This window comes from Pituophis catenifer, unplaced genomic scaffold (genome assembly GCF_029215685.1).
Source record: "Pituophis catenifer annectens isolate HBS135680 unplaced genomic scaffold, rPitCat1.0.hap2 SCAF_3, whole genome shotgun sequence".
Taxonomy (NCBI): domain Eukaryota; kingdom Metazoa; phylum Chordata; class Lepidosauria; order Squamata; family Colubridae; genus Pituophis; species Pituophis catenifer.
Genome location: NW_027256883.1, coordinates 197,724,529 through 197,749,171, shown reverse-complemented (window position 1 = coordinate 197,749,171; position 24,643 = coordinate 197,724,529). Strand labels below are relative to the sequence as shown.

Here is a 24,643-nt window from a genome sequence, read left to right as displayed (position 1 = left end):
TGAAGAAGGCTTGTCTCTCTTTTATTTGTCCATTTGGATCTGTGGTACACTAATGAAGCTGATTATCATTTTCCAAAGTCGGTCTCCTATAATAATAACCTTAAGCAGCCCCACCACCACTCCATTCAACGCAAAGATATATGCTTTTTTCCCCTAATTTGTGCCACTAATTCTATGTTGAATTCAGAATGGGGCAGGGGTGAAATCTACTTGCCTTCCCAACCGGTTCGGAAGTGTATGCGTCCCGCATGCTTGTCACGTGCACGCGCGGACCCTCTGCACATGTGCAAACCCTTCTGCGCATGCACAGTAGGATAAAAAACAGGTTACTTCCTGGTTAAAATCAGGAAGTAACGGCGACCAGGTGGGTGGGCGGAGCCTCGCACCGCCATCGCTACCGGTTCTCCAAACCACCAGCCGCCATCGCTACTGGTTCTCCGAACCATCAGCCACCATCGCTACCGGTTCTCCAAATCACCAGCCGCCATCACTACTGGTTCTCCAAACCACCAGCTGCCATCGCTACCGGTTCTCCAAACAATCAGCCACCATCGCTACTGGTTTGGCCGAACCGGGCCGAACCAGGAGCATTTCACCCCTGGAATGGGGGTTAGAGAAGAAAGCAACTGGAATACCATTGAAAATGGCAACACTGTGTGTGTTTCACTTTCTATGATCTCATACATAGCTACTCTCCTAAACAGCACTGGGTAGCATATATTTTTGATAATAATACAGGGCTTTTTTTTCCTATTGTAAACCCCATAGTTGTAGTTTTATAATTGAAAAGCTAAATCTTTTTGTACATATAATAGTCACTTCCATCACCAGCCTATTACAGCAAGTTGGTAAAATTATCGCTGTTTTATAGTTAGGAGTTCTAAGTCTAAAAATGGCTAAACAACTTAAAACAATCAATATCAGGGCTAGGGATCTTCTAGCTTGTCAAACGTTCACTGTACTACAGTTACCATCATTTTATGCCTGCAGGTGTGTGTGTGTGTGTGTGTGTGTGTTTCTGTCTGTCTGTCTGTGTGTGTGTGTGTGTGTGTGTGTGTCTGTGTGTCTGTGTGTGTCTCTCTGTGTAAAAGGGGCCTCTATGCTATTCTAATGAAAGATTATGTTATCTTATGTTTTCTTTTCCAGCAAGATGGTTTAACTACAACAACATAACAAAATCAAGCAATAATATAAAATAATAATAGAAACAATAACTGAAGGAAAAACTAGAGACTGCCATTCTTCACCCTTGGCTATGTTGGCTCAGGCTGCTGGGGTTTGTAGAAAAGCAACACATTTCTTTCTCCAAACTCTGTTTTCACCTATTAGATAATACTTCAACTAAAGTTTCTTGTGATGCTTTTTTTAAAAAGGAATCACACATTATCTATTGAGTCAATAGCCCTATAGGAGGAAACAGCCATCCAAATTCAGAGAGGCAACAACTTTCATCTGTAAAACCCAATTACCATATATTCCAGCCTTTTTCCAATTTTACAGTTTCTTGTGGTATCTTTTTTTTTCCAACTAGTGCTCCTCATTCAGAATGGACTGGACTGGACTGGACTGGACTGGACTGGACTAGAATAGAATAAAATAGAATAGAATAGAATAGAATAGAATAGAATAGAATAGAATAGAATAGAATAGAATAGAATAGAATAGAATAGAATAGAATAGAATAGAAATCTTTATTGGCCAAGTGTGATTGGACACACAAGGAATTTGTCTTTGGTGCATATCAGTGGTGGGTTTCTACAGATTTGCCCTGGTTTGGGCGAACAGGTAGTGGCGGTGGCGGGAGGCTCCAGCTGCCCAGACGTCATCATGGATGCTCTGCGCATGTGCAGAAGGTTCTGGCCATACACAGAAGCACTGCGCGTGAGCAAAGCAAGCGTGAGCAAAGCGAGCATGAGCGCGCTCACAGTCCCGAACCGGTAGCGAAGGTAAGTGAAAACCACTACTGGTGCATATGCTCTCAGTGTACATAAAGAAAAAATAAAATATATTCATCAAGAATCATAAGATACAACACTTAGTGATAGTCATAGGATCCTAAAAAGCAATCAAAGCATACTAGGAAACAATAAAACAATGTAAGTTGTAAAGATACAAGCAACATGAATATAGCCATAAGTGGGAAGAGATAGGTAATAGTAAGGATGAGAATAGTAATACAGTCTTAGTAGTTAATTTGACAGTGTTGTGGGAATTAGTTGTTTAGCATAGTGGTGTTCGGAAAAAAACTGTTCTTGTATCTAGTTGTTCTGTTGTGCAGTGCTCTGTCGCGTCATTTTGAGGCTAAAAATTGAAACTATTTATGCCCAGGATGCGATGAGTCTATAAATGTTTTCACAGCCCTCTTTTTGACTCGTGCAGTATAGAGGTCCTCAATGGAAGGCAGGTTGGTAGCAATTGTTTTTTCTGCAGTTCTAGTTATCCTCTGAAGTCTGTGTCTGTCTTGTTAGGTTGCAGAACCAAACCAGAGAGTTATAGAGGTGCAGATGACAGACTCAATAATTCCTCTGTAGAACTGAATCAGCAGCTCTTTGGGCAGTTTGAGCTTTCTGGGTTGACTGAATAAGAATGGGGAATACTCATTCCTATATTCCTAGTGAAACATGGACACTTCTGCAGCTAAAACAGAAATGGGGTTCTTGAAGGTGGAATGAAATACTTTCCTTATTAGTGCAGTGTTTTGTTATTTCAAATGAGATAATCAGGAACCCACTGTTTGATAAGTTTCTAATGTTATTTGCTTGTTAGAACAACAGTCAATGTATTCTTATACTGAGATCAAGCAACTGTTAAATGTGCTAAGCCTCAATTTTACATGGATAGGGATGTCTGTCATCCAGTGGTCTTTCTCTGTTGACATGTTAACTTCTATTTTGATGTATGTCCTTTTCTGCTAACGCATACAAACCCTGCCAGCACAATAATTGTCTTATATTAATCATTACCATAGTCTGAAGCCTGCTTGGTGTCTAAGTTTACAAGTATCACAAGTGACACATATTCTAGTCAACAAGAAAATGATAAACTTGACTCCCAGTCTGCTACTGAGATAACCATCCTGAGATAAATATCCTGCAACAGAAATACAATAATAAAGGTATTTTTTTAAAAAAAAAGAATAGTCAAGGCAGAAAAAGGACATTGTTTGGCATTTCTAATTGGAAATACAAAAGATGTATTACTGGACTATTACTATTATTGTCTAGAACGTTGAGAGCAAAGAAATCAAAGATGATTCTGTCTCTGATTGAATGCCACTAGATGTTTTCCCCTAGAGTTTGGGGGAAAAGATACATTGCATTTGATGGGATTGTGATTTTATATCGATGCAAATCATCTGAGAATTGCCTGATTGGCTTTTTGAGATCAGTCAAGATTGAGTAGTTACTATACCTACTGGGGCCTTTGTTACCAGTTATAGCTCTCTAGCTTGTTTATACGTAAGTTGACCTCTCATGACATATTGTATTTATTTCTGAACATCTCATTCATACGTTCAACTCTGTACTTAATCCTTGATTTATGACCTCAATTGGAACTGGAACTTCCATCACTTCCATCCTTCATTAAGAAAGTCACATCCAACTTTACAATCTTTTTTGCTGTAGTTGTTAAGCAAATTATGTGGTTGTTAAGCAATTCTAGCTTCTCCATTGACTTTGCTTGTCAGAAGCCCCCTGTGAAGGTTGCAAATGGTGATTACATAAACCTGAAATGCTGCAATTGTCATAAAGACAGGCCAGTTATCAAGTGCCTCAAATTTGATCACCTGCCTGTAGGGACACTCCGACAGTTGTTAAGTGTGAAGATGATCCTAAGTCTCCTTTTCCAGAGCTGTTACAAAACAGTTGTTAAACAAATGGTCGTAAATTGAGGATTACTTGTATTACAACCTACAACCAGTGAACACTTAGCTTATTTATGGCTCTGTCTCAAATTCAAAAACATTTTAAGGTCATTCAAGGATTGTGTATCTCGCAGCATTATAAAATGTGGCTTTTGGCACCTTTCTTTTTTTTTTTTATTGTAAAAGTTTTACCAGCTTTTGGCACCTTTCTTTAGCAAAGCATGTGGGGAGAGAATCTTGGGTGGGTCAGTATATCCCTATATGTATGTAGGTATGTATGTATGTTAATACAACTGCCTAACATGCAGGCAGCCCAAGTTCGAATCCAAGTAAGGGTATGGCTAGCTGATGAGAGCTAAATAGCTTGAAATAGATCTATACTAGTCTCCCTTTATTTATCAGCGAAATATAAATTTGATATATATATATAAATGTGTGTGTGTGTGTATGCATATGCATAGAAGCACGAAGCCGAAAACACCAGCCTGAAGATGACAAATAAGACTTCGTCGAAACATCGCCAAGACACTTCCAATTTTACGCGGGAGAAAACCCGAATAACCAAAGACCTACATACAAACACCCGTGAAAACCTCAGAAAACATAAATATATACCTATATATTTAGTATATGATTGCTTGCATTTACAAAAGCACCATTCTAGAACATCTGAAGTTTAACTTTGCTGTGAATGTAATACTTTCTCAGCACACATCAATGCCACATACTCTGTTGCTATTTAAATGCAAGTGATAAAGTCTAGAAAAATCAAAAGATTAAAAACCTGTGTGTCCATTTGATAGTTTTGCCTTTCCAAAGTGCACATCCCTGGCTTTTTCTATGAAGAAAATATTTAACTGTGCTGCTTAGGGAACAGAGATTGACGAAACCTAATTCTGAATCAAGTTGTTCTGCCCCAACTACGGATCCCAAAGAACACAGCACACACAAAGTTTATACAAATCTTAAATTTACTAAAATAAATCAGTCTTTTTCAAACAAAGGCTATTAATAAACTTCCTTAACAGCCTACAAGAAAACAAAGATAAAGTAATCACAATCTTACTAAGGTTGGCAGAAAGCCCAGAAGCAATTTGCAGAGAATCCAGACGTGAAAGAGAATGAACTAAAGTTGTTCCCTACAATTTGCTTCAGTCGGCGTTCCTCCTTAAATAGGCTAAGGGAGTGGCCAATTAGCCCCAAGCCTTACTCTTGAGGAGACCTCCTCCTGAGGAGTCTCTCCTGCCTTTTGGCAGCTCTGTGCATCCATGCATCGAGAAGAGGCTCCTCCTCTTCGTCTTCTTCACTTAAAGGAGCTTCTGGAGGTTCTGAAGGCCCTGGCTGAATCCCTGCCTCTGGCACCACATCTTCTCCAGCCTCCTCGTCTGACTCGGGTGCCAGCTGCACAGGCTGCTGGCGCAGCACACCAGCCTCCTCGCTGTCAGAATCAGCTACAATCCGCACAGGCCGCTGGTGGGCCACAACACAAGTAGAAGTTTTAATTTACAAATAAATGTAATTAAATGTTAACTTTGGAAAGGCCAATATTGAATATGCTATCTGCTTTCATCACTTTTGAACAGTATTATGTGCATGAAGAGCCGCGGTGGCGCAGTGGTTAGAGTGCAGAACTGCAGACTACTTCTGCACTGTCTGCAATTTGGCAGTTCAAATCTCACCAGGCTCAAGGTTGACTCAAGGTTCCATCCTTCCGAGGTGGGTAAAATGAGGACCCAAATTTTGGGGGGCAAGATGCTGACTGTAAACTGCCTAGAGTGGGCTGTAAAGCATTGTAAAGCGGTATATAAGTCTAAGTGCTATTGCTATTGCTAATAAGCCTAATTTATTGCTGGCCGATTGCGCGTGTTCCCTAAGGCCATTATTGCTAAATGTTGAAAGAAGGGCTCACTGATTATTAACCTCTTGTTTCTGCAACTGTGTGAAATCTACTTACATAATGGTACCTCAGTACCGATCATTAATTGGTTCTGGGAGGTGCAATGAGTACCAAAAACGATGAGTACCAAACAATTTTTTCCCATAAGGAACAATGTAGAGAGTCACAAGGCAGCCAGCACTGACAGGTTAGTACTGGGACAAAATTTTCACATCAAAATGTGTTAAGTACCAAATTTTATGTGTTTCAAAGCAGTTGAGTACCAAGGTACCACTGTATCTGTAAACAGAATGTAGAAATCTAGGTAGATGTACTAATTTAACTTTAAGGATGCCAGAGGACAATGTTATATTCTAACCCAAAACTGTTATTAGCAATTCTTTGCCAAATGAAACTATTTTAGAGCAATAGTTTTCTTCTTGAGATTTGGGATTGTCAGCACTGTAGTGCCATCTTTTGGACTGTCCAAGTAACAGCAATTTAATTTGATGAAAAGAACAAAGAATTAAGAATTAGTCCGAACTTAGCAATTTTTAAATCTATTACAGGATTTTCTGTATGTACTGTATGTTGGCTTAATACTACTAATATATATACTCCTGAGTGCCCTAAAAGCAAACTGCTCTCTCTCTCCAATCCTCTTAAAGTATTTAACTGTATTATTATACATTTATGTTCCTACATTAAAAAAAAAACAAGTAAAATAACAATATGGGAGGACAAAGTGGAAGTATAACGCTTCTATAGCAGAAGTGTAATATTATTATGATTAATAACATATTTGGGAATTTTCATTTTAAAATGTGTATCTCATCACAAATAACTAGATATAATGCACTGGATACATCCTACAGTACATTTCCAGAATTCCTTGCTAATCTAATCTAGATGCACATGAGGGACACCAAATTTGAACTCTAGTTTTTTTTAAAAAAAGACGCCTGAATGAGATCACTTCCTAAAACAAAAACAAAACGCCTTATTCTCCTTCATTTCTCCAGATCCAATCCCCTATCCTCATGTTTTCTTTAGAATACTTTATGATGACCAGTATAAAAAAATACAATAAAAAATAATAAAGCATCAAGTTGTATATACTGTAGATTCGTTGTAACATGAAAATTACATAGAATCTATACAGCCTAAAGAACTAAACCTATAAACCCTATTATCTATGAAACTTGTCTATTTGTTTACCGAATTTTGGTTGTTTGTTAAGTACGCTTAAAAATAAGTCAGTATTTAATTTTGTAGCATCCAATATTAAGAAAATATATATATAAATAGAATGTAAATTTTCGTTTTCTAAACTGGCTGCTGCTTTTTATCCCTAAAGCACTTAATCTCAGAGCACAAAGGGCCTGATATGACCCACAGACCATAAAATGCTGAGGTCTGTTGTATATGATTTGCTTCAGAAAAGGAAGAGCTTAAAAAAATACAAGTCACTTGATTCTATTTTCCCTTCTCTGTGTTGGCAGATTCTAAAGAATCTTATTGGTGTTGAATATGTGCTCTTAAAAGGACTCATCTGTATCCATAAAAATAAAATTATGTAAACTGTTGGCCAGTCCAATTACATCATCAATGTATAGTAAGTTTCTGGGATTTGAGTCAGTCCCTTCTGAAGTTCCATATCAGCTTTCCTTTCTTTAACCATCCCAGTTTCCTTAAGTGTTCAGATCAGAACCCATAGGCAGTAAACTTGTACTCACAGATTAATTGCCAATTGTCGTTGTATTTCTCCAGTGACTAGTAATTCCCTGGGATTTAAAGTAACTCTGATTCAAGTTGTTAGTATTCTGGACCAGGACTGGGTTTCAATGCTTGGCAAGTCTTCTAGCCTCAAGGCTACATTAGACACACACCAATTATAGTGTCGAATTGTGCCTCGGAATTTGATTTCTATGGGAGCATTGCTTGGAACACTGACATCTAGCCTTAAGGAAAGCTGATTGGATCAGTTTGTAGGTTGTAAAATATAAAGATGGATCTAATTTAATTCCTTACATTTGCACTGTAAATTTGGCTTGAAATACCTTGATTACTGCCAGAATGAATTTCCCTGATTTCCATAAAATCTTGACTGCAATGCTTCTCTGTACCTTCAATGTGGCATAGGTAGTTAAGAGTATTTAATTTCCTTTTGCTTTGGAAGAGAGATACATATATGGCTTAACTTATTCAATTATATAATTAACTGATCATTTGTCCCTTCAACTTTTGGAAAAAAAAATCCAAATGTTGGGGTTTTTTCCACAATTAATACACAAATGTTCGCTTTTACAAAATAATGCCAATTTTCTTGTTTAAAATTACTCCAAACTTCCTCGAGATTGAGTTAAATGATAATCAAATGTAAATCTTGAAAATCAACAAACATAGCATATAGTTTACAAAGCAAGTGTATATTTTTCCTCTTGGAAAGAATCTTCTATTGGATTAGGCTGCTCTACAGAACTGATTTTTAAGCTTTCCTATCTCTTTCAAATATGCATTTTGAGTGATTTTTGTTAAATATTGAAACTGTAATCTGTGTTTTTTCTCAATGAACTGTCTTGTGCTAATGTTTAAAAATGTGTTTTTTCTAAAATGTACTTATATAATAGGCATGAAGAGAGAATATTTCTGTGAGCTTTATTACTTTTTTCAGTAAACTTGTAAGCACCCACCTTTAATAACACACCAGAGAATTTGGACAAATTTGTTTAAACATATAAATAAGAATGTATGTAATTAAATACATGAAACAAAAATGTAATTTAAAGAAAAGCGGGGTTTCTCAAAAAATTGACCATGAAGCAAAAATAATTAGTACAAAAACATCCAATACTATTGCTATTCCTATTTAATTATCGTCTGCCTCGAGATTTATATTGTTGCCAAACTTTGCATAAAGCTGGACTTTAAGATCTGATAATACTTTTTGGATGGATTCCACTTGTGCTTCCAAAGTTCCAATTTCTTCCTGTAAGTTTTTCTGGCAAAGAAAAAAAAGTGGAAAAATGTTAAGTAAAAATTTCAAGGAAACGTTTTCCCTTCCAAACATTCCTCTATTACAGCAAAATCAATAAAGATTCTGTGTCACCTTAAAGATTAGCATATTTGTTAATGATTAAAACAACTGTTTTTCCTTTATTGATTAGACTTCTGATTCAGAAGATCATGAGTTATAGACAGTTCTTAAAAATATGAATCCATCAGACCACCTTATATGCATACTTAAAATGTTTCACCCAATTTGAAGTTTTTATTTATATTATTATTTTTATCATGGGTGTTTTAATGTTACTCTAGCATGAATGCTTTATCTGGACAACACTGGGCATGAATTACTATGTGGTCCAGAAAACAACAATGAGAATGGAATATGGAGCCATTCATAAGTTCAAAACTGGAAAAGTAGCACACCAAAGTTAAATATTGTCACTCTATAAATTCAATGTACATGCTGGACTTCTTATGAGACTGAAAGAAACAGAAGACGGTGTAAACATTGTCAGGAAAAAGAAAACATACAGATATGCTGATGATATTATTTTGGAAAGAAGAAAGTCTTCATGAATCTTTTGTTGAAGTTGAAAAATGAGAGTGCAAAAACCAATCTTAGGCTCAATATTAGAGAACATCACATTGATGACAAAGATACACATTGCCAAGTCATGGTTTTCATAGCTGTGAAAGTTGGCAATCAGAAAGACTGAACAAAAACAGCAACAAATCAATGTCTTTAAACTGTGATGCTGAAAAATTGTTGAGAGCAAGAAAAACAAGTGATTTCTAAATACAATAGAAGAAAGAAGGCTACCTAGAAAAATATTTGCCCCCCTCCCCCAACCCCTATCTTTTCTTCCTGCAATATCTTAAAAGAGCCACATAAGTAGTACAAGGAACAGAACTTACCTTTGCCTCCTCCAACATGTCTTCTGTTTCAACTTGGGGGTGACTAATGAAGACATCTCCAATTTGATATGGTATCAATAATGAATCATCGTCAAGCACCAGAATGTCATCACAAGCATCTTGCAGGTTCTGGAGCTGTTTCTTTGTTTAAGAAATCAAGTTATTTTCCCACCGATTTAGCCATCATCATGATATGGATTGTAATTCAACTTAGGATAAACCATTATATGTTAATGCACACATTCACACACATGTATGCATGTATATATGTATGTAATTCTAAACTAGCTGTGACTATCCAAGAAACAGCTTTGGAACAAAATTCAAGAGAGTAGAATCAGCTAGGCCTATCTCTCAACACTGAAAAAGATAAATTTAAGTGATTAAAATATAGTTATAGATTTTATGGCATACGAACTGTCAATATGATTCTACAAGATGAGTTGATTTAAACTGATTTTGAAACACCCAGCCTCATGATTCAATTTGGTGACTTGATTGAATTGGTTTTAATTTCCACACAATCATAATAGGTTTGACAAAGTCCTTACTTAAATTTAAAATGTTCTCTTAACAATATGGCTGTGTGGTTGGCTTATCTTTATAAAAAATTATCCATGTTCAGAGAAATGTAGAATATAACCGAATACTAAGTCTCGCTCTTGCAGGGGAAAAGTAAAGTATGGTTATGTTTAATTTTGTGGAAAAATGAGTTACTATCCTGAGATAACATTTGTACACCATTCAACTCCCAGCAATTCTGAAAACTTTTGTGGCCTATTTAAGGTCACATCAAACTTTACCTAACACAATTAGCCAAAAGGAGAAATATATGCCAATAATATTGGTAGAAGAAATATTCTACCCTAACCTGGTAGAAGAAATATTTGTGCAGCAAATTTCTTCCCACTCTGCTGAATCAGCGAGCGAAACCTGAGCTTCTATTTGTACCATTGCCAGTTCTCCTGAATACCACTGGCATAAAATGAACCAAAGCATAAGGCTTTGGATGGTAGCGCACATATTTTTGCCAATTAACCTTACAGAAAAAAACATTTATTTGATTTGATTCAAGAACTGATTTCAGTTACCTTCTTATCGTCTATTTCTTCTTTTAGTTCTGTAATTCTACTGGTGTTTCTAGCAAACTTGTTGATTTTCTGCTGATCTTCAAAAGTAACGTTAACGTCTTCTGCTGCCTATACAAAAACAAAAGAGCTCCTCAAATATATTGCATGTGAATAATAATCCGCTTTTTTCAGTTAAACTAGGTTACGTCATACACACCATTATTTCAGCTTGTCAGAGAATAATCAGCTTATGTTCTAAGACAGGAAGTGATCACATATTCAATACAGAGAAGATGTTGACAGAACGAAAGCATAACATTGACAGACAAGGAGCATAGGGAGGGTATAAGGAAAAGTCCTTAGGATATTTGCATACACAATTGTAACCATAGGAAACACCTGAGATCATAAACAAAACAAGTCATAGTACCTGATTCACATATAGCATTAAGCTAGGACATATTTAGCTGACCAAATCAAAATAGCTAAGTCTGCATATAATGCTAAATACAACAGATGTCTCACAAAAAAAGCTAAAATAAAAGGCAAGCAAACCTCATTATGGCTTAATGTTATCATGCTACAGTTGAACTATGCCAATATTTTAAATTGGTATGGCCTGGGAATAGACGGGACAGACTAATGAATAAATAGGAGAACTGTATGTCCATAAAAATAGAAAATACACAACAAATCAACTGCAAAAGAAAAATAATCACAGTGCCTTAATCTCACAACATAATCTTAATCATATTTTCAAGGGGAAAACAGTGAACATTCTAAATCAAATTAAATCCAAAACACTAGATAATTCCTGGAAATTTGGCAGACCAATCAGCCATCAATAGACACATATAAACAAAGCATATTTACATGTCAGTCAAAAGAGACAACAAAAAGAGAAGAAGGGAACAAAAAAAAAAAGACCAGAACATATCACCTCCAATAGCAGCATTCAGATAAGTAGGCATTAACATCACACAATCAAGCAGAAAACAATATCCTAATCAAGGAACTCCCAAGGAGAAAACCATACATACCCCAACACTGGAAGAGCAAGCTATTGTATATAAACAGGGACCAACTCCCCTTTACTATCACTGATAATGTTACCTAGACAGATAATGAAATGCCTGCAAGCAACCAACCAAACTCAGAAAGAGCACCAAGAACTCCACAGAATATTCTACTACTCGGAAAAATAAAGCAAACAAATAAAAAGGGCAGAAGAGCAGAATAAAGATGGAAGAAGTTTTCTCCCCCAATAATTTGGAGCAAAGAAAAGTAATCCCAAGATTAGCATCAATCTAAAACTGTCTAGTTAGACTGCAGGGGGGTCAAACTCAATTTCATTGAGGGCCGCATCAGGGTTGTGTTTGACATTGGGAGGCCGGGGTGGTCAGGGTGGGCATGGTCAGCTCAACATCACTTGTGTGGGGGCACCTGTGATGGCCCAAGCACTCTGCCAGTGAAAACGGGTTCCCAAGCTCCATTTTCACCTACAACTGCCTCCTGCAACCCCCTGCCAGGGAAAACAGAGCTTGGGAGGGCCACCCATGGCCCTTGCAAGCTTTGATTTCACTGGCAGAGGCCTGCATCCTGTCCTTCGCTGTTTCCAGGGCAGCCCCTCCAGCCAGATCTAAGCACCCCACAGGCCACATCCGGCCCCCGGGCCTTGAGTTTGACACCCCTCATCTAATGCATATTTCTTCAACCTCATGTTCATTGCTCTGCAGTTTGACTGAAACTGGCCTTGAATACCGATTGAAAAGTTTTATAAAGTTATTTAGTTTTACCGAAAAATCAGTTTTTCCCAATAAAACTAAACAAATAACCAAAAGATTAGTGAGGGAATACATGAAAACCTACAGTGGGGCAAAAAAGTATTTAGTCAGCCACCAATTGTGCAAGTTCTCCCACTTAAAAAGATGAGAGAGGCCTGTAATTGTCATCATAGGTAGACCTCAACTATGAGAGACAAAATGAGAAAACAAATCCAGACAATCACATTGTCTGATTTGGAAAGAATTGATTTGCAAATTATGGTGGAAAATAAGTATTTGGTCACCTACAAACAAGCAAGATTTCTGGCTCTCACAGACCTGTAACTTCTTCTTTAAGAGGCTCCTCTGTCCTCCACTCATTACCTGTATTAATGGCACCTGTTTGAACTTGTTATCAGTATAAGACACCTGTCCACAACCTCAAACAGTCACACTCCAAACTCCACTATGGTGAAGACCAAAGAGCTGTCGAAGGACACCAGAAACAAAATTGTAGACCAGCACCAGGCTGGGAAGACTGAATCTGCAATAGGCAAGCAGCTTGGTATGAAGAAATGAACTGTGGGAGCAATAATTAGAAAATGGAAGGCATACAAGACCACTGATAATCTCCCTCGATCTGGGGCTCCACACAAGATCTCACCCCATGGGGTCAAAATGATCACAAGAACGGTAAGCAAAAATCCCAGAACCACACGGGGGGACCTAGTGAATGACCTGCAGAGAGCTGGGACCAACGTAACAAAGGCTACCATCAGTAACACACTACGCCGCCAGGGACTCAGATCCTGCAGTGCTAGACGTGTTCCCCTGCTTAAGCCAGTACATGTCCGGGCCCGTCTGAACTTTGCTAGAGAGCATTTGGATGATCCAGAAGAGGATTGGGAGAATGTCATATGGTCAGATGAAACCAAAGTAGAACTGTTTGGTAGAAACACAACTTGTCGTGTTTGGAGGAGAGAGAATGCTGAGTTGCATCCAAAGAACACCATACCTACTGTGAAGCATGGGGGTGGCAACATCATGCTTTGGGGCTGTTTCTCTGCAAAGGGACCAGGACGACTGATCTGTGTACAGGAAAGAATGAATGGGGCCATGTATCGTGAGATTTTGAGTGCAAACCTCCTTCCATCAGCAAGGGCATTGAAGATGAAACGTGGCTGGGTCTTTCAGCATGACAATGATCCAAACACACCGCCCGGGCAATGAAGGAGTGGCTTCGTAAGAAACATTTTAAGGTCCTGGAGTGGCCTAGCCAGTCTCCAGATCTCAACCCCATAGAAAACCTTTGGAGGGAGTTGAAAGTCCGTGTTGCCCAGCGACAGCCCCAAAACATCACTGCTCTAGAGGAGATCTGCATGGAGGAATGGGCCAACATACCAGCAATAGTGTGTGCCAACCTTGTGAAGACTTACAGAAAACGTTTGATCTCTGTCATTGCCAACAAAGGATATATAACAAAGTATTGAGATGAACTTTTGATATTGACCAAATACTTATTTTCCACCATAATTTGCAAATAAATTCTTTCCAAATCAGACAATGTGATTGTCTGGATTTGTTTTCTCATTTTGTCTCTCATAGTTGAGGTCTACCTATGATGACAATTACAGGCCTCTCTCATCTTTTTAAGTGGGAGAACTTGCACAGTTGGTGGCTGACTAAATACTTTTTTGCCCCACTGCATATTCTCCTTTTATGCTTTTGATTTTAAAGCATAACTTAACCACCTACCTAGGAGAAAAGATTTAGGAGCAACCCAATTTCTGCCTAATGAGCTTATTCAAATTAGGTGAGAAATGAAACCACCCTGGAGGACATATATATTGGGTTCCCCTAACCAAACTGCTCAGTCTGAAGAAACTACTTGGATCAGCAGTGGAACTTTTCAAATCAAAAGAAAATAAGAAGAAAATGAGAATCTTCGTCAATGTATTTTTAAAGCAAGATTCTATCCTCTGTCCCTAAAGTCACAGCTGAATGTTTAATTATTTTTTTATTATTTCTAAAATAATAAAATAAAAATAAATTATTTTATTATTATTATTTACTTTGCAATTTTGTTGCAAAGTAAAATGACAACATGCCTCAGGACAACCAGGTATCTGGGTTTGATCATATATTTTTTAAAGTAATGTTTTTGCACAACCATTCTAACTTATTCATAAAACCAGAGTAATAAAATACATTCAGCCAACAAAGGGGGGGGGAGCTATTTTGAAGCTATGTTTAAATTCAAAGCAAGGAACATTAAATAGAAAATGCACAAAAACAGTAACCCTTTCTAAGCATGGGGTTAACAAAAGGGTCTCCTAAGCTGAGTGAGGCTCTGTTGAAAAAGTGTTGGCCAATGAATTCATACTAATGAGTTTAGCTGTCTTTAGAAGAGCACTTGACGGCCGTGACCGGGAGGATTTTTTATCAGGTCCGCCTGATTCGCCAGTTGCGTCCCTTTCTGGATCGGGACTCGTTACGCATGGTCACTCATGCCCTCGTCACCTCCCGCCTGGACTATTGTAATGCTCTCTACATGGGGCTCCCCTTGAGGAGCACCCGGAGGCTCCAACTGGCGCAGAGTGCGGCCACGCGGGTGGTAATGGGAGCGACATGGCGTCCCATGTAACACCTCTCCTGCGCGAGCTGCACTGGCTCCCGGTGGTCTTCCGGGTGCGCTTCAAGGTTTTGGTTACCATCTCTAAAGCGCTCCATGGCTTAGGGCCTGGTTATTTACGGGACCGCCTACTACCACCAATAGCCTCCCACCGGCCAGTACGCTCTCATAGAGAGGGACTCCTCCGGGTGCCGTCAGCCAAACAGTGTCGACTGGCGGCTCCTAGGGGGAGAGCCTTCTCTGTGGGGGCACCTACCATCTGGAATGAGCTCCCCCTGGAGATACGGAGGATCCCGGATCTGCGCTCCTTCCGCCGTGCTGTGAAGACCTTTTTATTCCATCAAGCGGGCTTGGCCTGATCTCTTCCCTTTTTAAATATGTAAATTTTAATCTGTTTTTAAATTATTGGGGTATTTTAATTTGTCTGGGCCAAAAAGTTTAATTTGATTTTATCGGGTTTTTAAATTTTGTGTATTTATGTATTTTATTGTTGGCTGTTCACCGCCCTGAGTCCTTCGGGAGTAGGGCGGTATACAAATCAAATAAATAAAATAAAATAAAATAAAATAAAATAAATGTTCTTATCCTGGAAAGCTTTTTTGGTAGGGAGTAATTGGTGGTTGCTTTATTCTCAGTTGTTGTTTTGGGTTTTTTTATCTTCCAATAGAAGAGAATATTTGTAGTTCATGATTCAACTGTGGAATCCTTGGTGCTGAGCTTGGTTGTTCGCTTGTAAATCTTTCATTAGTGAGGCAACCAAAACATCTGCAAGCAAACAGACAGCTTAGAGAGCACTAAGGATTGTACAGTTTTTACCTTTTAATCCTGTTCACAGTCACGAGAGTTCCTAGTCCCCCAACCAAATATTAACCAGGTCGGTGGCATGGGAACAGGATGGGTGTACAGTGACACAAGCCCTGTCCTATTTATTTTTTTAATCCTACCTTTATTTTTTATCCATTCAAGGTGATGTACATATAGGATGCTCTTATTTTTTTCCCCCCACAATAATCCTATGAGTTGGGTTGGGCTGAGAAAAACTGACTGGCCCCAAAGTCACCCAATTGGCTTTTATTCCTAAGGCAAAACTAAAACTCAGTCTCCCAGTTTCCGGCCCAACACCTGAGCCACACAACCCTACAATCTCCTGCCTTTCAGTTCTGTGAGTCAAAACAGTGCAACTACACACCAAAGCTCGCACCCAGCGTTGCAATGAGCTCCCCAATAGCACCACCGGGTTCCCCAATGCTTGGCTTCCAAGGAGTGCTGCTACTTACTGAGGTAACAGGTAACAGAGCTGGAAGGGACCTTGGAGGTCATCTAATCCAACCCCCTGCTCACACAAGAGACCTATGCACAAGGGGGAGGAATGTCAGTAGCTCACATAAGTCTACACCCCAAGACCAGACTTTGACACTGGAAGACATTGAGTCGCCATGCATTCCCCAAACTAAGGGAGGGAAAAAAACAACGAAGCCTCTTTTCGGTTGAGCTGGACTCCATGATATTTCCCAGACTAATTTATCTGCTGGGGACCAGGAAAGTGCCTCTTTTTTTAGGGGGGGCTGGAAACTTTTCCAGCCTCCCAGCCTAGGATTTCCTCGTGGTCTCCACTCCCTGTCCCTCTCCCGGGCGCGCCTGGTTCAGCCCGCAGTCAGAATCACGTGACGCTTCAGCGGCTTTATATGCCCTAAAACGCCCAGCGGTCCCTTCAGCCTGAGCTGTACGGCGCCCTCTGCAGGCGGCGAAGAGTTTTACGCCGCCGAAGGAGGCCCCGCCCCGCGCCATCCCACCTCGCATCCTCCCCCCCCCCCCCAAACGCTGAGGGCGCCAGGTTAAGAGTAGAGGCTGCTTTAACCGGACGCTACGCTCATTTCAGGGCCAAAAAAAAATGGGGTTCCCCCGTTCAACGCGCCTCCATTTCGGGCAGGTCACGCCGCTCACGGCCTCCGCCTGTCCAGGCCTAAGGCCTCCCCGCCGGACGCTCTCCGGCCTCCTCCCGCTCCTCAGCTTCCACTGAGGAGAACGCCGGAGAAAACATCACGGAGGTGGGGGGGCAGGGGGGAAGGTAAGACAGTAGAACAGCCGCCACTCCGCCCCGACTCCACTCTCCTGCCCTCCCCAGCCCTCTCACCGCTTTCTTCATGGTGGCCGCCATGTTGTGGACTAAACCACCTTACTCCTTTCTCGAAGGGGAGGTTTCCCATTTGGCCGAGTCTCTTTCTCTCTCGCTCTCCTTACTTTCTCTCCTGCGAGTCTCGGTGAAAGGGAGCGGCTTCGGGGTTCAGTTTGAGAAAAGACGCACGTTCAGTTTGAGGAAAGACGCCACTTCAACGCCCCTCACTTCAAGGATAGTTGGTATGGCCCAAAAGAGTGTATAGAGGAGGCGGCAGGAGCGGGAGGTTGGAAAATTTTTGGCAGGTTGTGATGCTGGCGAGAACCGGCAGAGGGCGCAGCGTCCTTGTTAATGATGGAAAAAGGAAGGGAAAAAAAACCTTGTATTTTGCAAACTAGTAATAAAGGGAAATTCTTTTTCCCATTCAGGTGCACACAGCACATTAGCACAATCCTGCAGCTGCCTTTATTTACTTACCTACCTATTTGATTTTTAGTTCATTTTTATTACTTTATGTATATATTTTATTCAAGATGGCGAATATATAACACTCCTTCCTCTTCCCCCCCCCCACAACAATAACCCTGTGTGGCGTGTTAGGGTTGAAAGAGAGCGCCTTGAGATAATTTAATTTGTTTTACCAATAAAGGAGATTATTTGTAGCTCAGGGTTGAAATGAGGGGCCCTTGGTGCTCTCTGAACTTGGTGGTTTTTCTGCAGACGTTTCATTACCCAACTAGGTAACATCATCAGTGTGATGATGTTTGTTTGTTTGTTTGTTTATTTATTTATTTATTTATTTATTTATTTATTTATTTATTTATTTATTTATTTATTTCAATTTGTATACCGCCCTTCTCCTAGTGGACTCAGGGCGGTGAACAGCCAGAGCTAAAACACATGCAGATACAAAATTTAAAATTGTTAAAAGAATTATATAACTGGCCCAATTTAAAACAATTCAATTTAAAACCCCATGACAATTTAAAACTAAAAAACTAAAAAGACTAAAAAATGGGGAGGGGGTTCAAGCCAGCCCTGCTTGATGGAAAAGAAAAGTTTTCAGGGCACGGCGAAAGACCCGGAGATCCGATATCCTTTGTATATCCGGGGGCAAATCGTTCCAGAGGGCAGGAACTGCCACAGAGAAGGCCCTCCCCCTGGGGGTCACCAGCCGACATTGCCTGGTTGACAGCACCCTGAGGAGTCCCTCTCTGTGGGCGCGTACTGGTCGGTGGGAGGCTATCGGCGGCAGAAGGCGGTCTGCCTTGAGTGTTGAGTAGGTTTTGCTCTCTCCACTCCTTATTAGCACTGATGATCTTACCTAGTTTGGGCAATGAAATGTCTGCAGGAAAACCACCAAGCTCAGAGAGTGCCAAGGACCCTTTAATTTGCCTCTCCCTCCCTCCCTCCCTCTCACTCTCTTTTCTCTCTCTCTCTCTCTCTCTCTCTCTCTCTCTCTCTCTCTCTCTCCCTCTCCCTCTCCCTCTCCCTCCCTCCCTCCCTCCCTTGTTCTGTAAAATGGCATGGAGGAGAGTATGGTCTTCCCTTTTCTCATATTTTAGTTAGAAAACCCCCAGCTTTCGTATATTAAAGACAAAAGACTCTTTAACACCAAAGTGAAATTTGGCACTTGATAACAATTGATTTATGAGTTGTGCATAAGAAAAAAAAAACACAGTGTTCCCTTTTGAGAACATTAATGAAAAAAAAATGCCATTTTGCAATACGTCCTTTTCACTGTTCTTTTTTATTTCCCCCCTTAAACTACAGGCTTTATAATCAAGGCAATGTGTAAGAATTATTTTTACATAGGGGACGGGGCTTTTCCAGGCATTAGGGTACATAGCCTTTGAGAATGGGCAATACAACCATGAAACAATGCAGCTTCGAGTGTCAAGATTGTTGCACAGATTTGTTTCCTGTATCAGAGTGTAATGGAAATAATTTTAAAATTTCCTGGATTTGACACCACTAATTTTGCAAAAAGACTGGGGATGCTATTTATTTTATGGGATAGCTCTGTGACTCTTTCTGTCCTTGGTTAACATCTGAATCATAGGAGTCAACACCCAGTCAATTAGATTGTGATATCCATTTGAATTGGTTAGAATAATCATAATATAAAGTCAAGTAGCAAGTTTTAGAAGGGTAACTTCCAAACATATAAGTAGACAGGTGGAATTTTAATAACTTCCACACTTAATGACCTATTAATTACCAGGGAAAAGTGGGGTATAAATAGGTAAGGATGTATTCTGTCTAAAAGTCTGCTAATCTTAGATTACTTCCTTCTGTTCTTCTTCATAGGTGCAAACCTGTACAAAGAACATGTTTTGTTGACTCTTCTCTGTAGGATGCAATTAGCTTGATGCTAAATATTGCCTATCCCTATAATATGCATGCACTTCCCGTAAATGAATTTTCTTTCTCTTAACAATTACAAAACTTTCATCATTATTCATTGCTTGGGTTGGGTTTCTTATACTCTAAACACACATGTACACACCAGAATGCTTCAGCCACTCACAATCTTCTTCTTACTTAGGCCTTTAAGAGTTTTTAAACTTGTTTGGTTTTTTAATGAACTGAAACTGAGATTTGGACGTTGGCATCTGTGGGTCCTCAGGGGACAAAGGGCAATATAAATATAACAGGGCAAGTCTTGTCTTATTTTGTACATGTGCTGTAACAATGTACATTTATACACCACAGGAGGAGTTAGTAAGTAAAAAGATGCTTGCTTTCTCATTCTGATGAAACTCTGATTCTATAGATGCCTCTTGAAAGTGAACACATAATTCATTACTATTATGTTCCTAATATAGAAAATAGGTTGAAGGACGTAAATAATGAGTGTCACACACAAAAGAGTGCAAATAGAGCCATTAAGTGTTGTACCTTATGATTCTTGATGAACGTATCCTTCCTTTTATGTACACTGAGAGCATAAGCACCAAGACAAATTCCTTGTGTGTCCAATCACACTTGGCCAATAAAAAATTCTATTCTATTCTATTCTATTCTATTTTGCTGTGTGACATCCTAAGTCCAGGATGGTTTTCCCAGAGTGATTGACCTTCTGCTATTGTTGCCTTTTAAATATGAATAATAATCACAACAACAATAATAATAGAAGAATTCAAACACTATTTCTGGCTGAAGCCATACAAGCATATTTTACCGTAATTGCTTTCCATCCCAAGACCACACCCAATTTACTTTGGGCTCAGAAGTTAAGCAGGATGGGAGGTAGTTAGCACTTGGAGGGAAGACCATCAAAAAATCCCAGGGCTGCACAATTTACATTAAATAAAACGAGGGGGAAAAAATCTCAGAAGACTGATATTGCCAGTTTCTGTGGCCCCCAAATCTTTTCTCTGTTTCCATCGCTGTTTTTCAGTGTAATTTCTTAAATGGCAAACTATTTAGTGCACTGGTACAAACCATGACAAAATCTAAAGGGAGGAAGAAAAGAAGCATAAATGTTTTATTCAAAAGTAATATTATTCTCCAGTAATAACACTTCTCCTTGTTGCTAAAGCTGGAGGTATTGGGTTACTGTTTCTGTTCAGGGCAACTGCTTCCAATGAGGTAATGTGAAAGAAGTAATTGATTTTGAGCAAACATTGGCCTAGCATTTCTAGTTTGGCGGCATCTACGGAAATGCAAGGCAGTGACATAAAACAGCAACTAGTAGTCAGCTTCCTCCCCATCTCTGTCATTTATGAATAAATAGCCAAGCCTAGATAATTAAAGGGGAAAGAAGAATTAAACTGAAGAGGGGCCAAATATGTCCCCTTTGAGCTGAATGCCTGAATGAGTGTGAAAACTCATGGGCTCCAGGGGGAGGCCTGCAGGGGAACAGCAAACAGCTGGTGATTGGAGAGGTGGGCCAAGCCGGAGTGTTTGTTGACGGCTTTTGGCCCAAGGATGATGAAACCTGTTACACAACAGCAGCAGATCGGCAGCAGCCAAAAGTATGAGCAGACTTCCATGCAGAGCTTATAGATGGCCTAAGGAACGTCATCCTCATTTTTTTCAGAAAACTTGGGTGGCATAGGAGTTATATTGCAGGTGGGCCAAGGGATTCCGAGAGCCAGACTGAACATGGCATCTATTGAATGGGTACAATTATATTGTACATGATTATGTTCTGTATGGGTGTTATTATATAACAGAACTCAAGAGGAAGTCTAAGTAGCTGTCCTTAAAAAGAACGAAGGACAATGTTAGGCTTTCTCCAGTAGTTTTGTAACAGCTGTATGTGTTGCCATTTTGACTTTAGTTTAAGAAGGACCCTCTAGGCATCATCCCAGCAGGTGGCAACTTTTAACCAACTTTGTCTGACCTAAGAAGAATAAGCCTAATTAGTACTTGAATGGGTGACTCAACTATTAAGATGCTGGACTTGTCAGCTGGAAAGGTGATAACCTGGGATCAAGACCCCAGTGCCACCCAATAGGGTGAGTTCCCGTCCTCGCCCCAACTCCTACCAACCTAGCAGTTCGAAAGCATGCAAGTGCGAGTAGATTAATAGGTACCACTTTGGTGGGAAGGTAACAGCACTTCATGATGTCATGCTGACTACATAACCGCAGAAACATCTTCAGACAGCGCTGGCTCAGTGGCCCTTGAAACAGATGAGTCCTGTGCCAGCAATGACTAGTGGAGTAAAATCTGCTGGGACTCCTTTACTTTTTTATACGCTTGTATTTTATACGCTTGTATAAAAATACAATAGTTTTATTGTATTTTTTAAAAATAAAACAATATATGGAAACAAAAGAAATTAATATAAGGATCTTCCAACAAATTAATTAGTTTTAGTTATAATACCAAAACAAAAAGAAAATATGCCAAAAAGGAAAAGGTCTAAATATTTAACTACTAAATTCATATGAATTACCTAAATAGGTCACATTGTCCTATAACAACAGTACGCTAGGTTGCACATAATAAACGTTCTTGTTAACTAATCTATGCCAAAGGGAAATATGTTGCATCATTTTTTATCAATAGAAAAAAAAATAGCCTTTTCATAAATGAGTAAGTTACACATTTCTTGAATCCAATGTCTATGGATATTCTCAGTCAATCCAGGTCGTGGTTGTCCCAAAAGTGCTTTTTCAAGAGGCAACTGGACTTTCTGGTTTTTCTTTGAAGACATTTCGTTTCTCATCCCAAGAAGCTTCTTCAGCTCTGTTGAATAATGAGAAGCGAAATGTCTTCAAAGAAAACAAGAAAGCTCAGTTGCCTCTTGAAAAAGCACTTTTGGGATGTCTTGAATCCAATCTTTTATATCCAGGGTAGTGACACTTTTCCAGTCATTCTCGGCCATTCCAGAACAAAGCTGGGGCAAACCAGGTCTGTACCAAGGAAGCTCCCTGGACACAAAGTCACTGAGTTGAGATTGACTTGAAGCCTGAGAGCCATCTCCTCCATAAGGAGTTTGCGTGTTCAACTCAGGAACACAAATGTCTTTCTTAGCTAGCCTTGGCTCAACCATCTTTAACCTGGATCCTTCCAGATGAGCTGGGAATGGATCTTCCATGTATAATTAAGCTTCTTAAGGTGTTTCCTCTTCAGATTCCCCAGCCTCGGGGCTTTTGACTGCCTCCTCTTCTCAGAAAGGGATTCCATAGGGGATGTTTTCCTGCCAGAGCTCCAGCAATTTTTAGAGATGAATAAGCATTACTATATCTAGATCATTTTTTTTTGGTTGTTGTTTCTCTACCAGGTGGTAGATGTTGGCAAGGACAGCTGTGAAATTCTTCCATATGCACAGAGAGGATTTGCAATAGGTATGCAATATATGTTTGGTTTATTTTTCTTCCCTGCCATTTAAAAGTGAAAGCTGTGTCCTTGGAGGATCAGATGAACTCACTGAACTCAGTGGCCTATACAAGGAAACAACTTATCACTCTGAAGCTGAAGGGTTTTCTTTCTTTCTTTCTTTCTTTCTTTCTTTCTTTCTTTCTTTCTTTCTTTCTTTCTTTCTTTCTCTCTCTCTCTCTCTCTCTGTCTTTCTCTCTCCTTTCTTTTTCTTTCTGTCTTTCTCTCTCCTTCCTTCTTTTTCTTTCTTTCTCTTTCTTTCTTTTTCTTTCTGTCTGTCTTTCCTTCTCTCTCTCGCTCTCCTTCTTTCTTTTTCTTTCTTTCTTTTTCTGTCTGTCTTTCTCTCTCCTTTCTTTTTCTTTCTGTCTTTCTCTCACCTTTCTTTCTTTCTTTCTTTTTCTTTCTTTCTTTCTCTCTCTCCTTTCTTTCTCTTTCTTTCTCTCTTTCTTTCTCTCTCTCTCCTTTCTTTCTTTTTCTTTCTTTATCTCTCTCTCTTTCTCTTTTTCTTTCTGTCTTTCTTTTTCTCTCTCACTCTCCTTCCTTCTTTCTCTTTCTTTCTTTCTTTCTTTTTTCTTTCTTTCTTTCTTTTCTTTCTTTCTTTTTTTTCCTCTCCTCTCCTCCTCTCCTCTCCATATAAACTTCCTAATTGGGATGCCATAAAAGCTATTTTACTGCTTTAAAAGCCCCAGTATAGCTATAATTCAAAATTGGTTTTGTTTATTTCTTTTCCCCCACTAAAAATAATCCTGGAATGTCAGTTCAAATATTATACCCTTTGGAAACATTCTGTAAAAAGATGTGTACATGAGTTGCGGGTATGTCCAGGTATCACACTTTGTCCTTTGAATCCAGATTCTGTACAAACCTAATAACAAATAAGATATCTGGTGTGTGTGTGTGTGTGTGTATTTTTTGGTGTGTCGTGCAGACTGTCATGTCTACTCTCCCAACAGTAATTAAGAGTTTGTCTCAGTTTCTCCACAGGGTTACTCCCTAAGAGATGGAGAGAGATGGGGAATCTATGACCTCCTAATGTTGCCAAACTACAGTTCCTAACAGCTTCCTGCCAACAATGGTCTGGGCATTAGAGATATAGGAAACTATTATTTGAAATTATATTATTCTACAGAAGTACATTCACTAGAGAAAAGAAATTGTATCCTAGTAAGCTACTTCTTATAGCTTCTAACTGGAGACTCGGCCACCTAATGAGATAAGCATTGGCAATCATTTCTCTAGGTTATGACATACCCTCTGCACTTTAAAGCCATTCCAAGAGGGAGAATCATAACCAGGAAGAAAACAAAAAGAACCAGGAAGACACAAGTCAGGGAGTTTATCCAAAGAGTTTCTTTGGCAGCCTTGCACTTAATCTTTAACATCAGTGCACAAGAGGGAATATACTCAACCGGTGCTTAGGGCACTGAGTTCAATGAACTATATGGCTCAAAAGAGTTGGGTTAAATGACCTTGCAGAGAGATGGAGTGATAGTTCTTTCAGCCTTTGTGTATTTTGTGTGTGTGTTTGTATATGAATGACAAAGAGAGAGAGCTTAGGAATC

General features: G+C 39.4%; 1 protein-coding gene across 1 annotated transcript; it reads right to left on the bottom strand.

The window, feature by feature from the left end:
* Positions 1-8,385: 8,385 nt before the first annotated feature.
* Positions 8,386-17,370, bottom strand: PFDN4 (prefoldin subunit 4). Its single transcript, XM_070940058.1, has 4 exons — positions 17,265-17,370; positions 10,757-10,864; positions 9,666-9,806; positions 8,386-8,742 (listed from the first exon to the last, which is right to left on the bottom strand). The coding sequence occupies exons 1-4, from the start codon at positions 17,286-17,288 to the stop codon at positions 8,611-8,613; spliced, it is 405 nt and encodes a 134-aa protein (XP_070796159.1). The 5' UTR covers positions 17,289-17,370; the 3' UTR covers positions 8,386-8,610.
* Positions 17,371-24,643: the final 7,273 nt, after the last annotated feature.